Raw genomic sequence first — 21189 nt, 5'->3', positions numbered from 1 at the left:
GTTTTTGCATATGTTTATTATTCAGCCAGGAATCGCCCCTATACAGCTGCCCCTATAATTATAGCTTTAGATTTATCATCAGATGGCAGTTATTTGAACAGCAAACACTGACAAAAAACTCAGACACAAGTGCGAAACGGTCCATGGGGAAATCAACCGCCCCCCACGAAATAAAGTTTGCTCAAATATCGTAACCGCGCGTTTATCTAGCACTTAAGTGAACCGTTTTAATAAAAGTCCACATTATTCAAGACAGGTTTATATATCGTTCATAATACAATACCGTTTTAGTTATGCATATTTTAAGGATGGTATTGTCTGTCGAATGGAGTAAGCCCACGCGCGTGATTAGACGCGGGAGATTATTTCCCAGGACGAACGTGACGTCGACCCTTCTTGGGTGTTCCACATTCGACATATTTTATAGAACCAAAAAAGAACATCACTCGACGGAATCGGTAGAGAATTAGTAAAAAAGCTTTACCATTAAAGGATTTACCTTAAAAGCTTTATCGATTATAGTCGATGTGGCCTTATTCATTGACGTCGCCTGATCATGCGATAACGGTCGCTCGTTCCATTAGTTCATTAGGCATTATTTCTTTTCGAACAACCTGAGAATGTTTGGATATGAATATTTACGAGATGTGATGAGAGCTGACTGCATACTGTTTAAACAAGTAAACATTTCGGCTCCCAATTGACTTTCAATTTATTAATGACCCTTAGCATACTTGAAAGAATTCTTAGATTTTTAATGGAGTTTTTTACGCACTGTTGAGTAACAGAACAAACAGTTTTATTGTAGGATGCACTCCGTCATGCAGAACGGATACGAAATAGGTCATAAAACTTGAATCTAAAGAATAAACACCACTTCAAAGACTTTTTATTCATAGTCATATTAGTAAGGAAGCAGAATATAAGGTATTCACGATAATAAAATAAAAATCATTGTTATAGTTATTCTTAAATGAGGTACTCGACATTTATGTAGGGGACTCAAGTCCCAAGTGCGAAGGAAAGTAAAGGGCACTGGCCGGAATATAATATGTACATACGTGGAAGCCATTGAATCAAGACTGCGCGTATTTGTTTACGAAAATAGGGAAATCTTCATAAACAAGATCTATATTCGCGAAACATATTCATTGCGTCTAAAAGTGGGGTTATTTTGTTGTTTCCGATCTAGTGTGACGAAAATCACGCCATTCAGTAAACACATGTTTTGTAACTGTTTCATACGCGTCGTCATTTCATGAAGATAAAGTGTTTAATCCATTAGCATTTCGGGAAGTTCTAAAACTATGACAGTTATGACACGTAATAGAGATTAAAATGAGGATTATCTCGTGATAAAATTGGCGTGATGCAAGAATGTTTATCCAGCCTTTACATGGCTACTAGATATGCATATTGCGGAGATATTTTTCAAGTGGGTTTACCGTAGGAAGACTGTGCCGATTATAAAAAATATTATTTGTGCATTACCTTTTTTTGAAGATGCACACTATGGGAAGATTTTATTGTATCATCCATGAATAGCAAACCAAAAGACAAACCTTATATGACCTTTTAGCTGATCAAGTCAAAGTGTAAGTGTCAGTCCAAGTGTAAGAAGTTATATTCAGTAAATTTGACAATGAACGAAATCATATTATTATATTTGTATTAATAAATTAAAGAAATATAATGAGTTGCTGATATACAATTGATACCAACCAGAAAAGAAATTATTATAATGAACTACCACCTATTTAGCTTATCTGACGGTTGTTGTGCGAACTGCGAATTGTGAAAAATATGAAGTTTGTAAAGCCATCGCTTTTATTAATTTCTTAAAATAGAGGTTAATGTTTATGGTTATTAAATATCATTCGTTTCAATGATTGTATAGATGTACTTGTTTTAAATTTATTTATGTTAAATGTAAAACTCTTCGTTTTACCCTTTATCCAATTCAAATGTAATGGAAAAAGAATGGTTTTACCATCTATTGTAGTAAAGTAGTGTATTTTACTAAAATATGGAATTACACTTATATCAAAACTTCTGGTATTAGTAGGTACCTTTAGTTATTCATAGTAAGAATGTGAGGGTAGTTTGAAATATCATGATTTTTCATCAGTGTGCTATTAGCTAAATTATTAATTATAATGTATAATAATTATATGCTAATACTATAACTAAATGGAATTATTTTTTTGCATATATTTGATAGACTGCAAAAAATAAGTCTAATTTGATAAAATCTTATCAGAAGAATCTTACCTGCTATAGTAAATCTGTCCATATAGTTGATGAGGTTGACGAAGCACAGGATTCCTACAGTCATGTATTCTATGAAAGTAACATCACTCAAGGTTTCCCTCCTTCTTGTCTGCTTCTCCTGCAGGAGCGCGGTAGCGGAATCATTGTCACCGTTTATCACCAACTGCTGATTTGATGTATTAGGTGTTATACTATTCTGGTCCATGTTCACTACCAATAAAATCTAAAAATTGTATGATATAACACCCTCAGCCACTTGACCGTAACGAATTCAAGAAGACTTTTGAAAGTTCCGATTTCAAAATAACAAAAAACTATAGAAAACTTTTACAAAAAATATATATCTAAGAAATAAATAAAAGTGGTATAGAATTAATAATAAGATTCGTTGAATTAGTTTAACATTTAGTATTTACGCGGCTACATCGACGACACGCGTGATTCGCGGCGTTTCAATTGACAACTAAATGAAAAAGAATGAAAATTTTATAACGTCAAGTGCTGACGTTTACACATGAGAATTGAACCATAGACAAATGATCCAATCACCGCGTTCATAAAATAAATATAAGTGAAAATATATTAAAAGTAAATCTAACGTAGCTAGTGATTGTATTCTCCTTGTATTAAATTTTCCTAAAAGTTAACATCATTTTCACTAATGGTATATAGTAAAAACAAACCTAGTTCATAGAAAGAAAAAAATAATAATATGTACTAATTTCTAATAGAAAACAGATACTCACGATTGAAGTATACTTTTTGTGTTATGCTGGCTGTACACATGGGGCCAAGGTGTTGGGCCAACGTGTTGGGCAAAAATGATGGATAACCAAGATTCCTGTTCACACGTTGGCTGTTACTGATCATTCTGCATTAGCGCTTCAAAGATGGACGTAGAAGTTCTTGCAGCCGCGGCAATTTATTTATACAGTGCGTTTAATTATTTCGTACATGTGCACCAATAACAATGAGTGTACTCTGTCGTCTACGATGATACCATTTTCCAATCTCTATTTTCATTTTTTTAACGTGATAACATTTTTAAAATCGTTTTAGTCGGGTGACATGTTCAGAAACTTGTGTCACACCAAAACCTCACGAGCGCGATCGCAGGTATAACGAGAGAGAGGTACGGACCGATCTCCCGTCTCATCTCAAACCTACTTTACAAACTACCAATTTTTTTATTTCTGTATAAAAATTAAAACATTATTAAAAAATATGTTTAGATTTTTTCAAATGTTTGAAATGTGTACATTTTACATTAAATTTAATTTTAACTACCTTTAAAACGAAACTTTAAAGAGTACGGACGGATGTATTGATTGGTGATATTTGATAATATGTATTATTTATGTAATGTAATAAAGAACAATTTGATCTAACATGCTCATTGTATATTGTTATTTAGTTTTTAAGCACAAGTAACTTTTTCATACTATTTTGCTTAGGTATACATATTATAAATATATTCGTTTTTATCGCAATTCATACAGTTGCGAGTGAGTTATGAATAACACCTAGAATAATATTATAATAAATAGAAAATAAAACATATAATTTATAGAGTCATATGGTTTTTATTTTTATGTAGTTCATGTCGTGGATTCCAAATTATTCCTTCATGTCGATACAATTCTATGAATTGTAAAACCTCATTGCTTGTCCACACCGGCGCCGCCATCGCTATCGAAACGTAATTTCACTCACGCGCAACGATACTGTCTCCGCTGACGAGTAACAACGAACTGAACAAGACACTGTGTGAAGTGTGAACGCTGTTTGCGGAGCGCGCCAAGATCCTTTGATGTGTGCACAAAAAATCGACAACAATCGGTTGGCCTGCCAATGTTATTAGCCAATTAAGCCAACATACCGCCAAGTAGCTCTCTACACGTTGGCCCAACACCTTGGCCCCATGTATACAGCCTACGTTATATTCAACACGTGTTCAATATATTATATGAGTGTCTCAAAAACTGTTTTATCCGTTCCAAGCCGTTCCTAATCAATGGCCCAGTCCTTCGTGTATTACAAGAAGCTTATATCTAATACACTGGATATAAGCTTCTTGGTGTATTATAATACCTAGATACAGTCTGTGGCGTCAATGAAAGGCAAATGCCAAATTTTGACACGTATTACTGATACCTTCTCTATGGTTTGTTGCTACTTGCACTTGCCACTTGCTGTTTGACATATTATGAAGTTGAAAACGCTGAGTGTACTGTGCACTGTGTAGTGATCTCTAAAGATATTAATAATTTATAGATTATTTTTAAATATATAACCAATTATCCTTTGATATTAATTTTATACATTAATCAACAAATTTTCTATAAGAGCTACCAAACAAATATTTACTCACTAAACAGTGAGTTCGTACTTTTTTAGATCGAATAACAGATACAGTTACATACAATTTACATATTAACATCTTAGATCAACGGTAAATTATGGGTAAATTGATTTATTTTGTGACTTTGTATTGCTTCTGCAGTTTAATAATAGTAACTGCAAAAAAATATGAAGATAAAGAAAAACCATCTTGGGCCAAAAAAGATATTCGAGATTTCACCGATGCCGACATGGAAAGGTATTTTATTAACATTAATTATAATAATATATTCTAGTACTAAATCATCTTCTTTCTCTCCTTTTTAAATAATATTGTAAAAATTCCATTTATATGCATTTGATAAGAATTAAAAACAAAATACTGATAACCTATGTGCATTGATAGGCACTTAGTAGTTTATTATCACAATTTATTATCGAAAACTAAAAACACTTATTTAACTGACATTTTAGGCATAATTTTTGCTTAACCAAATCTAGTCCCAACTGGAATCTCATTGACTAAAATAATTACTTGTACTCCAGGCTTTTTGATCAGTGGGAGGAGGATGAAGAACCATTACCTGAGGACGAATTACCGGAACATCTGAGAAAGCCCCCAGTTATTGATATGACAAAGTTGGATATGTCAAACCCAGAAGAAATACTATCACAAACCAAGAAGGGACAGACACTCATGATGTTTGTTACAGTTGCCAATAAACCTTCACGAGCCAGAACTGAAGAATTAACTAAGATATGGCAAACTGGTCTGTGGAGCAATCATATACAGGCTGAACGGTATGAATCATCCTACTATAATATTATAAATGCGAAAGTTTGTGAGGATGTGTGTGTGTTCGTTACTCTTTCACGCAAATACTACTGAGCCGATTACAATGAAAGTTAGCACACATATAGAGGGTAACTTGGATTAACACATAGGATAGGTTTTATCCCTGAAATCCCATGGGAACGGGAACCATGCGGGTTTTCCTTTGAAAACGCGGGCGAAGCCGCGGGTGGAAATATAGTTAAGACATAAAAATAACCTTCTAACAGAGCATTTCCGCGGATCCACGGATTTCCGGGATAAAAACTATCCTATGTGTTAATCGAAGTTACCCTCTATATATGTGCTAAATTTCATTGTAATCGGTTCAGTAGTTTTTACGTGAAAGAGTAACAAACATCCATACAAACTTTCGCCTTTATAATAGTATTAAGATAAGATTAAGATATTAGATTAGATTTATAAATTACATAGCTACAAGATGCCTATTGCAAAGATATTTTTAAGTGGGTTACAATTTACCATTGGATATTTCTCTAGCGAATATGATAAATATTATATTACTAGCAGTCCGCCCCGGCTTCGCCCGTGGTACATATTTACGTTTTCTCTACGTAAGAACCATCCTCGTACTTCAAGGAATATAATAAAAAAAGAATTAACGAAATCGGTTCAGCCGTTCTCAAGTTATGCGCTTACCAACACATTTTGGGATTCATTTTTATATTATAGATTAGCATTACATTATGAATGAATACTATTAGTTGTATACGTAGTATATTATTATTAGTCTGTGCTATTAGGTATTTAAACCGAAGATATTATCATTACACCTTTGCTCCTTAGCAATGCAATTTATAATTTGACACGTACAATACTTTAGTATAACTTAAAATAATTTACTTCTATTTCTTTTTTCAGGTATCTTATTGATGATGATAGAGCTATATTTATGTTCAAAGATGGTTCTCAAGCGTGGACAGCAAAGGAATACTTTTTGGAACAAAATGAATTAAAGAATGTCCAGTTAGAATCACAGACATATGAAGGAAAGAATCCCGATGTTAAAAATACAGCTTTAAGAGACGAGTTGTAGATCTGAATAAGTTTAATTTGTACAGTTTTACATAAGGTAAATAAATTAAAGACTTGAGGAAAAAATAACTGTTTTATTTTACTGAACTAGAATTAAAAGGCATCTGTAGCACGGAAATGTTCTTCATCAATCGTGGAATAAATATGACCTTCGTTGCACATCAGTTCCAGAATATTCCTAGAAATAAAAGAATTACTTTTATTAATTATTGGATAGATTAGTGAAAACTTTTTAGTCCAAAGACAGTTTACACAATTTAAGTTTATCATCATGCAAGATTATTCTTATAAACAATATCAAGAAAATACACTTATATTTTACCAAATACATATTACATCTCTATAGATTAACTATTTCATTTATTTAATATTTTATTTGATAATCCTCACATATTTGAATACCATATTTATTCAATAATACAAATAAATAAATTAATGGATTCTTGCATTTTACAAGTGCCAACACTACATTATTCAGTATTTAATGTTTATACTCACTCAAACTCAACACTGGGCATTTTATCCTTAAGGGTTGCATATATATCCTCTTTGCTTATACCCTGTTCAAGAGTTGAAGCCCTAATAAGGTTATACACCATCATTTGCCGTTGATTCAAACCATTTACTGATCCAGTGTCCATACCAGCCAGAGAGTTTGCTGGCACATTATTTGTGAAATTGCTTGTTGTATCCATATCTTTTACCTGAAAATATTTAAATGACTTATGATCATATACATTTTTTTATTTGAAAACAAGAATAGATTGAAACAAAAATCATTCCAAGATTAATTTCATGTGAGTGGGTAAGGGTAGATGTTCCATATGAATATATCAAATAGTCTGTCAGGAAATAAGACAGACTGAAGGCACATAAATTGTATAGGTAGTTCAAAATTCTATTATGTTTTCTCGGAGACTAAAGTTATTTGATTTATCGATTAGCAAATTAATTTCACTGTGTTTGGTGTAAATTGTTAAAATTTAAGCTACTGTAGTCAAAGAAACTATTAGTAGGTAACAAGCACCAAAATAAATTGATAAAAACAAACCTTTTTGCTATCAGCTTCCATTTTATATCTGTTATTTATACATTGCAGATAATGAAAAAGAATAGCATTTACATCTGTAATGGGCATAATTTTGAAAGCCATTAATACATTCTTTCCCTTGTTGGCTCTAACATTTCCATATATTTGAATGTAATCATTAACTTGTACTTGCGGTGAACATTTATCCTGAAATATAATAAAAAAGGATATTATGAAACGGAACAATCATTTATGAGTATATAATTCTGTTGTTAAAGAATCTTCATTGGCTAAAATCAATATTTAAAATATGTAAGGATGGCAGCCTATTTTGTCCCAACTGTTACAGTATGATTCAAACTTAATGGCGGCTCGGAACATCGTATAATCAATTCGAAAACAATTTTAGGTATTAGCAGGATGTAAAGGTACTTGTGCGCACCTTCACCTAACTTCCAAACCGTCATATATTTTGAATCAAACTGATTATACATTATTGTTACTAACAGTAACAATAATTTTATATATATTTATTATACTCACATCTTCCTCCATAGCTTCTTGATCAATCCAAAGTACAGCTTTCATCCTGCCAGTCATATCTTGTATGGTGTATGTTATCTTTGTGCTTTGAACTTTAATATTCCTAACCCTCGCTACTATGGAAACTATCTGTATAGGTGTGCCCCAGATGTTGATGCCATCATCACCACAATGTATTGCTTGTTTTATCACTATTGGTGCTGTTCTTGACGCTCTGCGACCCTGTGGTGTTGATTAAGAATATTATTTATTAAGGATATCTACCAATCTATGTAAAAAGTGGGTATTTTTTGTTAAAAATGTCTGTTGACATTAATATTTTCTAGATAGCAAATTAAGATTTTATATGATTATCAATGCTATTTATCAATTTCATGAGGCAAACATATAACAGAGAAAGTACAAATGTTGAAATATGATGTTATCTTAACAATATTCTACTAACAGATTTTTGTCCCTTGTTTGGCGTCGCAGCATTTCCAAATTGACTTGTAGAGTTTAAGAAACCGCCACCGGCGACTGATTGATCTAAAATATAAATGCATTACATATATTTTTATGAGAAGTTTCCTATGAATGTACTAATTCGATAATGAATTTTTTAAACTTACCGTTCCACATTTCGAAAGACTTTAAGTATTTAATCGAAAACTATACACAGAGTGTATATATAAATAGAAAGAATAAAATACTATAAATTTCAGATTCCAGATCTGTTCACTTTTATCTTTCTTGAAATTCAAATTGGATTCAAAATTATATTTGCTATTTGTAAAGTTTGCGCCTCTTCCATACATAAATGTCAAATTTTGTATTCGAATTTGAAGTTCATTGTCATTTCAAATGTTACTACTTGAAAGAAATATTTAGTTTATTAATTGAAAAAAACAATGTAGCTCTTCGTTATCTTTACAAATATCGTTTAATCAACGAGGTAAAATTAAATTAATCAAATTATAACCGACAATTACGAAACGAATGGAATCAGATTTGTAGATCATTATTTAAAAAAAAAATTATTCGTTATGGTAACTTTAGAATAGAAATGTCATTTAAAATTGGCGCGAAAAATTATTTTTTCAAGTTTTTGTAATTTGATAAGATTCTAGGCTTTTGGTTTAAAAATGAAATAAGGTTGTAAAAGTAAATTTTAACATTTGGAAATTATAAAAGTTATCCGCATCGTAATAAAAGTTGTTGTTTGAGAAAAATAAATATATAATAGGCAAAATAACTCAAAATAAGCACAATAGCTGTTAAATAGTTACCAACGCCCATATAACCACTAATGCAGTGTTATATTGGTGGTGATGTGGTTTGTCTCGGATACATATTAATGAATTATTATCTATGTTTATACCAATTACCAAGCCAATATGTATTTTAAATTAATAAATGATTAGCGACAACTTCGAATATCAGTCAACGAGTAATAAAACAAACAGATATGGGTCATATTCTTTAATAACATGTTATACACTGATAGATTTTAGTTTTAAATATTTTTCATAAAAACAAATAATATTAAGGAAAATATGCAGATACAGGTGTGGCACGAAATGTCGTAGGTTTTGAAGATTTCTTTTCTCTATAGTCAACTTTAGGTAATTCTACATTCTTATTTTCCTTTCCTTTACTCTGCGCTGTATTGGGCCTGATGATGTCTGAAATATTAAAACACAATATGAAGTTAAGATAGAAAAGTTATATTTTTATTTCAATATAAAACGAAATAATATTACGAATCGGATTAGTTTACAAATTGTGTGTCGATTTTTTGTATACATATATATATTCCTTTGATTTTAAATAATAATTGTTGTTTACCTTTTTTCATTCCTTTATTTTCTTCACTGACAGGCTTCAGATATTTGGGATCTAATCCCTTCTTAGTCCTTTCTGTCATTTGTGTATAGTTTGGACTGTCTTCTATATTTGATCTGTGAAACAATTTTTTAATATTGTAAAAGACCCAAACATAATTTAATCCATATTTTTGTATCAGTGCAATTTTTAAATATGAATTCATTTAGATCTTAATTATCTTGTTAATAAAGACTGATTATGGAACATTCTTTTTATTAGTTTAAGTATCAAATAAGTATTTTATACAAATTACTTAGAGGTGCCGTAAAAATTAATTGATTCGTCCGATTCTTGAACGACACTACTATTTCTATTTATAAAATATGGCGTTGAACTGGCAACATTGGCACTTGGACGTTTTTCCGATGTATGCGGGTAATTTTCTTCCATTTTCTTGTGTAACCATTGTATCACTAAAAAAGATAACAAAAGCATATAATCTTATCTTATCTTATCTTAATACTATTATAAAGGCGAAAGTTTGTATGGATGTTTGTTACTCTTTCACGTAAAAACGACTGAACCGATTGAACCGACTGAACGGGAACTATGCGGATTTTCCTTTGAAAACGCGGGCGAAGCCGCGGGCGGAAATCTAGTATACGACATAAACATTCAAAGCCTGTATAGAGTGCCTGGATTGAAAGACTTGCCGTTCGTCTGTAAGAACACTTAGACAAAATAATACGAAATACTTTTTTAATTTATTAATACTAGCACGCGCTCTGTTGGTCTTAGCGTGATAATATATAGCCAATGCCCTATAGCCGTCCTCGATAAATGGGCTATCTAGCACCGAAATAATTTTTCAAATCGGACCAGTAGTTCCTGAGATGAGCGCGTTCAAACAAACAAAGTCTTCAGTTTTATAATATTTGCATAGATTTGTTACACACATACCCATATTATTATTTTTAATAGTTTCGTCTTTATCTTTCAATGCAATGTCATTAAGTTCACATTTTTCCTTTAAAGTATCGAGTTCTGTCTTCAACTTGTCCATACTGTCCTTTGCAATTTGTATTTCCGATTTGAGATCTTGTATTTCTTTCGCATTTCGTTCGATTACCTTCTCTTGTTCAAGCGCGATTGCAGTTCTACATAATAACTGAAAATATATTTAATTTTCAGTAATTTTTAGCGAAATGTACCCTATATGATGCAATATTTTGAAGTGAAAACTTCTTTAGCGACGTTGGGTATAAAATCTTAAACTCGCGTCAGGACACGTGGCCTGATCGAAAAAGCGTAAGACGGATTTTTTTTAAGCCCTTATATTCCATGCGTAAGACGGATACCATTCCAAAATTTGAAACATGCTGAACGTTAATAATCAAGTTTTCACTTCAGCCGGCACTCCCGGAGTGCAACCCGTCTTTTTTTTTAGATTAAGTATTTTTTTTTATTTCATATAACTACGACAGTAAAAACAAACTTACCTTATCTTTCATTTCTATAATATCATTATTTTGTTTAGATATTATTTGGTTAGCTTTTAGCAATTGTTCCGATGTAGATTGTGCTGCTTCATTGTTTCTATTTGCGAGTGATTCACTCAATGATAACCGCCTTTCTAGACTGTTCTATAATGCAAAAAAAATATATTATTAACATTTTTCAGCTTGAGTTTGAGAATCCATTGAAATCTATTCAAGAGTTCAAATAACGGAATTTAGCAGACAGCTTGCTTTACTTGCTAGTTAGTAGTTGCTACTTTCTACTTTATTATTATTAATTTTTATTAACATCAATTGGCAAAAATATACATGTTTTTAAGCATTTGCTTTGCAATTCATACATACCTTTTCCAAACTCAGTGTTTGAACATTTTCACTTAATTCCTTGATCACATCTGAATTATCTTTGACATTCTGAAAATAAATACAAACTACATATTATATAAATTATAAAAGAAATTATAAATTACTTATTATATAGATATAGAAACAAAATTATTGGCTAGTTACATGGATTATAGGAACTATACAAAATTATATGTTTTCATAATCAATTCTCCCTAAGAAAAAAACAAATAAAAAATAACATTCAAATAAGTTTTTATAATTGATCTTGTATAAACACCTTTTCTAAAGATCCACACTTCATGTTCAACTGGTGAATTTGTTTCTCGCGTTCGTTAATTTCTCGTTCCAATGCAGTATTCTTTGCTGTCAGAGTGGTCACTTCTAGGTGAAATTTTTGAACTTCCTTCTCTAAGTACATTGTTCTTTGTGTTTTGTCACTGTAAAAAATATTCTTGGCTTATATTGTAACTAAGTAACATTCTGTACTACTTACAGATTATAGTCTTTCTACCAAAATAATAATATAAATTCACTGATAATTAAATATTAACTTATTATAAAAAAAACAAATCCCAATATTTATTGTGACCATGATCATTTTTTTAACTATGTATAGACTTAAAACAAAATATTTTATTATCAAACTCATTAATTATATCACTGCCTCCGTTTATGTAATTCAAGAAATGTAAACAAAATATCTCACCTAACTTGACGTTCCAATTGTGATATAGTATCCCTCAACTGTCTGCAAGTTTGGCTCAACTCGTCTATTTGTTTCTCTTTAACTGCTAAACTTTGTTGTGAACTTGCCAGAAAGTTCTTTGCATTTAGATCTGCTGCTTTTTGGAGTTGCAGTTTTTCCTATTTTATAAATGATGTATGAAAAAAAGAGCTTTTCACATAAGAAATATTAAATAAATCATGTATGTATTACATGTTATAATAGACAAAAGATACTTGTTAATATATATTTTTTGTTATCATTTAAAATAAATATTATAACACTTAAGTGTTTGTTTGTTTAAATGCGCTAAGCTCAAGAATTACTGGTCTGATTTGAAAAATTCTTTTGGTGTTGGATAGCCCATTTATCGAGAAAGGCTATATTATATCATCACGCTAAGACCAACAGGATCGGATCCCCGCGGTTTCACCCTTGTGGCTCCGCTTTTGTTGGTCTTAGCGTGATGATATATAGCCTTTCTCAATAAATGGGCTATCCAACACCAAAAGATTTTTTCAAATCAGACCAGTCGTTCTTGAGATTCGCGCATTTAAACAAAAAAAACAAACTCTACAGCGTTATAATATTTATTTAAAATATAGGGAAAGTTTAGCAACACACATTTGAGTTACTAAAGTATTTGTCAGTTATAATTTCTTAATATTTTTTTTTATAATAGGTTATATTATTATAATTTACCTGTGCAAGCCTATCTTTCTCCTGTCTCAACGCTTCTTGATATTCACTCTCCCGTCTTAGTTTATCTTCTTCCATTTTTGCCAATGCTAATGTCATGTCATGGATTTTAACTTCCATTTTCGCACATCTATCATTCCATAATGCTTCACTACTTGAACTTGAACTTTTTAATGCTGATAGTGATTTCTAGAATAAAAAAAAATTACTGGCTACAAATCAATGAAATGTGGAAGTTTCAGCTAATAATGATGTTTTTGAGTTATTTATGAACTTTTTAATATAATTTCTTAGGTACTTTCTAGGTACATGCAAAAATATCAGCAAAAAAGTACCCTTAATACTAAGTAAGAGTGTTATTAAGCCTTAAGGGAACATCAAGATATGTTTACAATTTTTTTATAAAAAAATTGTTAAGGTCTATTTGATTTTATTAAAAGCAATAAATGAAATGATATTTGAGAATTACATTATTATTTTCATATATATATACAAATAATGGTACATACAAATAATAAATGCAGTATACCTTTAAATCTGCAATAGTTTCAGCCATATGCTGTTTAACATCATCATCGCATGCTGGTCCTGTCTTCAAACACAAATGTACAAGTCGCTTGAATTCATTATGTTCTACCACTTCAAAATTATATGTAACTGGGTTGATTTGATTCAATATAAGGAACCTGTAAATATTATTTAATTCCAGAATATATTGCTTATATAAAAATTTATTTAATAGATTTATATATCACAATAATAAAGAAACTTGGAAGGACACCTGCAGGCTGCACTATAATATAACTCATAGTTAAAAAAGCTGTGTGACTTTTTACATAATATAATGAAAAAATCAAAGCTTTTCCATACAAATATAACATTCAAATCATATCTTACATGTTATTTGCAGTACATTGTTGCAGCAACCTCACTACTTGTGAGGGAAAGTTGTCAAAATCAATAAGTAGCCCTTGTTGCTTTTTTAATTCTTCATAGTCACAACGTGTAATTTGAATTCTACATAAAAACATTGGGTCCTCATCATCAGACAATGTTAATTTCTGTAATATAAGTAAGTAGTTGTTATATGAATTACAGTTTAATATACTTCTAATACCTTCATTATGCGAGTAGCAAGTAGCTCACATTATAATGTTGTTACACGTACCAAGCAGTCTTTGTCAAATAGTTTATCAACAGAAATTGTTATGTCCTTCTTGTGCTCTTCAAAGCCTCTTTTGAACGATACATAGTATTTACCCTTATGAAAACTTTTGCACAACATATTCATCTAATTATATTGTGTCAAAATAATAGAAGAAGAACGAATAAACTTTATTTTCGTAATAAAAATATAAAATGAAAAATAAGACGTGCGATTTATATTTACTGTTTACGTTCAAATTTAAATTAAATTTTGACAATTGACGTAGCATAACATTTGCAAACTCTATCGTCTATGTGCTGCTAGCACAGATTAAAAAATCTAGACGAAGACAAAAAAGCCACCAAAAAACCTAAGCAAAAAACGGACTTGGAATAACGCTTGTTCATGTTCAGTAGTTTAAGAAATAAAAATAATAACACTATTAAGCATTAATTAGTAATTAATTTTCAATATTACGTAGTGTGCAACAATTTAAATTATAAATTCAACCTACTAATTTTATGCGTACTTATTAAATATAAGAATCGTTAATGATTTGTACTTAGCATTATTATAAGTTTATAACTTATATTATTCAAGCGCTAATTAATCCATAAAAGTTTCTTTGTTTATATATTACATACTGTATCATACCTAATAAATTACACAATAAGATGAATCACAGTCATGATGATTTTTTCGTGATTCATAACTTGAACTTGACATTAGTCTTTGTCTGTAGTCTGTGGAACCACTTTATCGTTTATCGTATAGTCGCAAAAGAAAATATTTTTTTTGTTTTTCCGCATTAATATACAGAATTATGAATTAAAACTTATTTAAAATATACGTGACAATTTTAGCGATAAGCAGAAAGTAAAATATTTAGTATGTGTTTAATTTATCAAAAGGTGTAGTGATTGTAAATAGTGATTTCTCTAAAATGCCATTCGATTTTTTATGTTGTGTGAGACCTGGAGTCGAAGATATTGTTGAATTGGATTATTCTCATCAATCGTTAACCGATGTTCCCACTGATGTGTTTGTGTATGAAAGAACGTTAGAAACATTACTGTGCCAGTGCAATCGTATCACGGAGTTACCACGACAACTATTTATGTGCCATGGTCTTAAGTATTTGGATTTAAGTGATAATGAGCTTCAAGCTATACCCTCAGCCATATCTTCATTAGTAAATTTACAATATCTTAATATAAGCAGAAATACTTTAGCATCTATACCAGAAAACATGAAAGCACTCAAACACCTTTCGTTTTTAGATCTCAGTGTAAATCCGTTAGAAAAATTGCCGGATACTATAACTAACCTTATAGCTTTACGTGAATTATATTTAAACGACACATACCTTGAATATCTCCCAGGAAATTTTGGGAGACTAGCCCATTTACATATATTAGAATTAAGAGACAACTATCTTATGATTCTACCAAAGTCTCTATCAAGATCAACTGAACTTTTGAGATTAGATATTGGACAAAATGAATTTCAGCAATTTCCTGAGGTAATTGGTAGATTTCTAAAGCTTAAGGAACTGTGGATAGATGGCAACAGTTTTACAAATATAACATCTGTAATAAAACCTTTAGAAAACTTAATACACTTGGAAGCTAGTAATAATATGATAGAAGAATTAGCTCCTGAGATTGGATGTTGTTCACAGCTACAGGATTTGTGTTTATCAATAAACAATTTGACACAGTTACCAGATAGTATCGGTAAGCTTAATAATTTAACATCCTTAAAATTGGATAATAATAGACTTTATTCCATACCAGAGAGTATCGGACAATTGAAAAATTTAGAAGAACTCATGTTAATGTGCAACTATTTGGATAATTTGCCATCATCAATTGGACTTCTAAGGAAATTGCAATATCTTAATGTTGATGAAAATATGATTAAGGCAATACCACCGGAAATTGGCAGCTGTAGTAAGCTATCAGTATTGTCACTGAGAGCTAATAAATTGACTAGAATTCCACCAGAAGTTGGTCATTTAACTGCATTAAGAGTTTTGAATTTGGTACGGAATTCCTTGAGTTACTTACCACAGTCATTGTTGAATTGTGAAAATTTAGTAGCCCTATGGCTATCTGAAAATCAAAGCAAACCCTTGGTCCCAATGCACTCTGAGGTAGACCCGCACAGCTATGAACAAGTCCTTACCTGCTTTCTATTTCCCCAAGTGCCTTTGGAACCTATTGAGATAAAATCTGATAAAGACAAACCTGAAACTGGTGAAGTTCCAAATCCATCAAGACATATTAGCTTTGTTGATATGAAACCAACAGTAAAAATCCCAGAAAAAGGAAGTCAGCTAAGACGTGCCCCTACACCATACCCCAAAGAATTAAGAGCCATGGCAAAACATGCAAGGAATATTCACAAAGATGGAGCACAAGATATTACACCACCAATGCAAAATGCAGTACACATAAAGGCTGCCAAAATAACTCCAACTCTACAACAAAGATTTGCATCTGATAATAAAAAAGTTGAAATGGAGAGCAACCATAAAGAAAATACAATAGTTTTGTCACAACAGGATCCTATGAATGTATCTGTTTATGATAATTTGCCTGTGGAAAATTCTTATGACAAGCCATTGGATCTTGCCCATGAGCAGGATACATATAAAAGTGTTGACCATGCTTTATATTCTGAAAACAATGTCAATGAAGCAAATGACTATAAGGAAGATGACGTTAGTTCATACTCCTTAGCGACTACTCATTACAGTTTAAGTCAAAATGATAAATATGTGAGACAGGATATAAGTAGAACAAGTTGCCCGATACAACAGAAAACTTACATAGAACATCAGAACTTTCAATCAAATTGTGATAGAAGTTACAGAAATTGTTCTGAAGAACCTTGTGAACAAATACAACGGTTGAGTCTAAGCTCCCAGGACAGACACCACTCTTGTGCTGAAGAGCCCTTATTAGCACCACATTACCAAGAAGTACCATATAACTCAAGATGCATGGTTGATAGCAAACTCCATTGTGACTCTACATATGCAACAAAAGAGCCATGTTACACTAGAAATGAGGAAAGTTACCATGATCCAGCATACAGAAGTGACACTTATACATGTCCAAAAGAGAAAATATATGGACGACAAAACTATGATGTTTTTAATTATCATCCAAATGTGACTCGTCAACTGCCAAGCCCTCGTTTACATACTGTAAGCCAAATTGTCAGTTCAACAACAATGCCAAATATAAGTCATTATAATAACATGTACTCTAGTCCAAGGGATGATTTACAATTTACAGCAGCGATGCATTCTACATCCTCACCGAATGCAAATCTATATGACGTATCTACAAGTCCCACATATGTAGCGACACAATCCCCTGAACTGTATTCACCTACGGGTCACACAAATGCAACTAATCCTTATCGGATGACGAATACTCCTTTAGTATCGGATGATGGAAGTTTTGGACATATTCAGCCAATGCTGGCTCAAAATGTGTATGATATATATGATGCGATTCCAGCATCTTCAAATGATCCAGGCATAATAAGTAATCGACATAGCCCGAGCAATATGCCTGAAGCGACATATGTTAGAGGTCAACCACCTCCATACCACATTGCAGCTCCCTACACCAAACATGCACAATATTTCAATGGGACTGGTGGATAGCTATATACTTCCTACTGGGATAGAAGGTACTAATAACTCAGTGAAAACTTGGTTTGTGTTTTATAAATATTATATGAAGTTACATCCTCCACTTTGGATGTATGGTTTTATTGTGATATGATACATATATTATTATGTTAGTATTAATGTTTATATTAAATGGATTATAAGGTGCTATGGGATGGAACATACTGGAACGTTATTCAAAAGGATATTTTTGTGGGAATTATTTTAATGTGAAAATTAATGTATAAATTTGTAGGTACTTTCAAAGTACAATGTGTAACAACTATGTTGTTTCGTCATATTGTTTGTTAAAAATCTCTAAAAATTAAAATTTTATTGATGATATCATTGCTACTTGAATAGAAATGATGTATTAAATTTTAAAAGCAGCTTGAAAAAAAAATGATGATTGTATGTTTCATACAAATTACCAGTCATTAAAATGCATTTTTACGATTTAGATATAAGTTGAAAAACAATATTTTGTTTACTAATTTCATAATAACTACTTAAAAAAAAAAGATGGGAAACATATTGATTAACAGTAAACTAAAAATAATCTGGGGCCTTAGACAAAGTAACAATTAAAAAACGATAACGAAGTTAGAAAAGGCAAAAATGTATGGGATTGACATACGCCGCGTTAGATCACGTGGTCTTTCTAATGTCAATCCCATACATTTTTCCTTTTCTAACTTCGTTATCGTTTTTTAATTGTTACTTTGTCTACAGGGCCTGATGTTACTATATAAAAAAATGTTAATGTTTTGGTATTAAATAATATTATTTTAGGTATAATTACAAAATTTTATGTTTTTAAAGCTTGCTTAATAGCTATTTATATTTATATTAAATTAATTAACTGAACTGCATCTTGATGTGTTAATGTATAAAACAAGGGCTAGAATTTTTAAAGTTTATGACTTATTATAAAGATAATATTTGCACAATATATATATGTCTAATAATTATTATAAATTAGCATGTGTATTATTTGTTTAGCATATTTAAAATTATAATTAGTATGTAGGAGGATTTTAATGAACGTTATAAAAGTCACATTATACAATTTATGTACATATTGTTTTTATATCATGTATAATTCAAATTTGCTGGTTTCTTATTTTTTAAACAGGTGCTCATATCTATCAGTAATCTACCTTGTTCCGATTTGAAAAAAAAAATATAAACAAATTTGGGATTTACACTACTTACGTTCCTATATATTTACAAATATGTATGTCCATAATCTATATGTACGCGTTTTCTATTTTTCTACTATTGGTCTATTGAATTATTTTATTGCAATTATAATTATTGTGTCGTATCATTATTAGTTTTTATAATACATATAAGAAGCCTTCTTAACTTCGTCAGATTATTATCGTACCTATTTGAAAAATACCAAATTGAAAGTCGCAAAGAATTATTATTATTAGTTACCTAACTACTAAGAGCGTATTATTATTTTGTAAAAAAAATGTAAAATAATCAAGTGTGCTTTAATTAAAATTTGTCTACAATTGCTTCCGCACGAAAATAATTAAAGCCATTAGTTGTATTTTAATGGTGCATTTACACAATTGCATGCGAATAACGAAAAGGCACGTGTAAACAGTGCATTCGCTATTCGCCTTGAGTTTCGCGTATTGCTGTCAAAGTGTCTACTTCGGTTTTTCGGACTTGATATAAGGAAAAAGTGGTACGCGTACACATTAAACGAACATAGAGCTTAGAGCTAGAGCAAGAGCATTCTTTCGTGATATTTTAGTGCAAACGAAAACTCGTTATCAGTGGTGTTCAGTATATTAGATCATTGCATGATCTTTTCGGAACGCATTAAGAACAACGAAAGAATGCTCAACGCCTGTTTACACTAAAAAATTTACATAGTGGGGATATAAATGCATTGTAAGGTTTCGACAAATATATATTGTCGATTAACGATGCAAATGGGTAACACGAATGTGTAAATGCACAATTTATATGTAAACAATGTAAACGCTCCCTCGCACATTTTAAAGTAAACAGAACATAATATAAGACCTATTCCAGAAAACAGTTTATGACATGTTTATGACGTGATTTTTGAGTTCCGTTTTTGTTTGAGTTAGGGCGCTTGTGCACTACAAGGAATTTTACTGTCCGGCATTCCGATTTTTTACGGTCCGGTATGGCACGCCATTAATCTAAATGCTAGCTTGTCCACTATACGTAATTTTACTGTCCGACATTTCACTTTTCCCTATTCCGGATGGTTTTTTGTGTCTACGAGTCGCTGTACATATAATTGTTTTCGAATGCCCACTTGCTTGGATTTTACTCTTTTTACAGCATATGCCAAATGAAAGCAAGCTCTTGTTTTACTTCCTTTTAGCTGGCAATGTGATTTGAAAAGTCGGTATTGTTATTTTTATATACATTGACCTATAATTATTATCTAAGTAAGTGTTGGTAAGTTAAAGTTCAAGTGGGAATAGCTTTAGCTCCTCGTCACCGATTAAAATAAATATGTGAAACACGCATTTTAATCCATCAGTCCTCGGAATCACAGACACAATAGAAAATCTATTGTGTCGCGCCCCGATCGGGGCTTACGGTGGTCAATGGGTTAAATCTCTTACGGAACTTTACTTTTTATAGAATAAAATATATCTTACGAAGTAATATAATATTTCATCTTCTATATTTTTTACTCGTTTCTTGTAAAATGCAAAAAAAATATGATAGCATTCTACCGCCAAACTTCCTTGAACTATACCGCACTGATCCGAGTAAAGACGGACAGGTGCACAAGCCAATTCATCGGATTTTTCATGCCAAACCGGACCGTAAAAAATCGGAATGCCGGACAGTAAAATTCCTTGTAGTGCACAAGCGCCCTTAAACCTATTGGTTTAACGAAAGACCTGACAAATGAAACATTCTTGGGCACGCTTTAAATTCTTCTAATTTTATTTGCTTCGTAGGCATTGAGATAATATTACTACGTATGGAGGAGACACCACAAACAAAATCTGTGCGCCATTTTTTTGCTCTAAGTTTTAAAAATTATTATCTAGTTAGGTACTTACCGATAAAAGTTATTCCTTTGCACTTTTCCGTATTATTTGTATTATTTCTGCAATATCGTAACACACACGAAGGCATATTTGATGCGTTTCACTTTAAAACAAATAAAAAATGAG

At 31.4% G+C, this 21189-nt stretch overlaps 6 protein-coding genes across 7 annotated transcripts in view; 2 read left to right on the top strand and 4 right to left on the bottom strand.

Annotated features, from left to right (window-relative positions):
• Positions 1-2751, bottom strand: part of spin (lysolipid transporter protein spinster) — a 36955-nt gene extending 34204 nt beyond the window's left edge. For both annotated transcript variants that reach the window (XM_089702246.1, XM_089702244.1), the window contains exon 1: positions 2272-2751. In XM_089702246.1, the coding sequence (XP_089558372.1) occupies positions 2272-2476 (205 nt within the window). In that variant the 5' untranslated portion in view covers positions 2477-2751. The remainder of the gene's footprint in view (positions 1-2271) is intronic.
• Positions 1-21189, bottom strand: part of LOC149483256 (acetyl-coenzyme A transporter 1) — a 130893-nt gene that overhangs the window by 85150 nt on the left and 24554 nt on the right. The window lies entirely within an intron of this gene.
• Positions 4456-6568, top strand: boca (LDLR chaperone boca). The gene is made up of 3 exons (XM_089702213.1): positions 4456-4870; positions 5158-5412; positions 6326-6568. Exons 1-3 carry the CDS (start codon positions 4731-4733, stop codon positions 6498-6500), a joined length of 570 nt encoding a protein of 189 aa, XP_089558339.1. The 5' UTR covers positions 4456-4730; the 3' UTR covers positions 6501-6568.
• On the bottom strand, positions 6559-8857 carry RPA2 (Replication protein A2). The gene is made up of 6 exons (XM_089702212.1): positions 8684-8857; positions 8518-8600; positions 8073-8294; positions 7551-7736; positions 6998-7203; positions 6559-6677 (listed from the first exon to the last, which is right to left on the bottom strand). The coding sequence occupies exons 1-6, from the start codon at positions 8691-8693 to the stop codon at positions 6593-6595; spliced, it is 792 nt and encodes a 263-aa protein (XP_089558338.1). The 5' UTR covers positions 8694-8857; the 3' UTR covers positions 6559-6592.
• Sas-6 (Spindle assembly abnormal 6) lies at positions 9519-14565 on the bottom strand. The gene is made up of 12 exons (XM_089702211.1): positions 14335-14565; positions 14064-14227; positions 13696-13852; positions 13170-13355; positions 12450-12607; positions 12021-12180; positions 11741-11809; positions 11378-11521; positions 10839-11046; positions 10192-10351; positions 9900-10012; positions 9519-9736 (listed from the first exon to the last, which is right to left on the bottom strand). The coding sequence occupies exons 1-12, from the start codon at positions 14455-14457 to the stop codon at positions 9597-9599; spliced, it is 1782 nt and encodes a 593-aa protein (XP_089558337.1). The 5' UTR covers positions 14458-14565; the 3' UTR covers positions 9519-9596.
• Positions 15074-18548, top strand: Lap1 (leucine rich repeat containing protein 7 lap1). Its single transcript, XM_089702236.1, has one exon. It carries the CDS (start codon positions 15257-15259, stop codon positions 17993-17995), a length of 2739 nt encoding a protein of 912 aa, XP_089558362.1. The 5' UTR covers positions 15074-15256; the 3' UTR covers positions 17996-18548.

The sequence above is a fragment of the Colias philodice genome, chromosome 13 (assembly GCF_061535455.1).
Source record: "Colias philodice isolate Cphi_HAF_F1 chromosome 13, ilColPhil1 Martin Lab GWU primary, whole genome shotgun sequence".
Taxonomy (NCBI): Eukaryota; Metazoa; Arthropoda; class Insecta; order Lepidoptera; family Pieridae; genus Colias; species Colias philodice.
This window is presented reverse-complemented; position numbering and strand designations above follow the sequence as displayed.

Coding starts and splice junctions, on each gene's coding strand:
- Sas-6 (XM_089702211.1), bottom strand. CDS start 14,457: ATGAATATGTTGTGCAAAAGTTTTCATAAGGGTAAATACTATGTATCG. Junction 12,608..13,169: donor AGAAAGATAGGCTTGCACAG/GTAAATTATAAT, acceptor TTTATAAAATAG/GAAAAACTGCAACTCCAAAA. Junction 11,810..12,020: donor AGTGTGGATCTTTAGAAAAG/GTGTTTATACAA, acceptor ATTTATTTTCAG/AATGTCAAAGATAATTCAGA.
- boca (XM_089702213.1), top strand. CDS start 4,731: ATGGGTAAATTGATTTATTTTGTGACTTTGTATTGCTTCTGCAGTTTA. Junction 4,871..5,157: donor ACCGATGCCGACATGGAAAG/GTATTTTATTAA, acceptor CTTGTACTCCAG/GCTTTTTGATCAGTGGGAGG. Junction 5,413..6,325: donor AATCATATACAGGCTGAACG/GTATGAATCATC, acceptor TTCTTTTTTCAG/GTATCTTATTGATGATGATA.
- Lap1 (XM_089702236.1), top strand. CDS start 15,257: ATGCCATTCGATTTTTTATGTTGTGTGAGACCTGGAGTCGAAGATATT.
- RPA2 (XM_089702212.1), bottom strand. Junction 8,295..8,517: donor CAAACAAGGGACAAAAATCT/GTTAGTAGAATA, acceptor TCAACACCACAG/GGTCGCAGAGCGTCAAGAAC. Junction 6,678..6,997: donor ATGCCCAGTGTTGAGTTTGA/GTGAGTATAAAC, acceptor TTTTATTTCTAG/GAATATTCTGGAACTGATGT.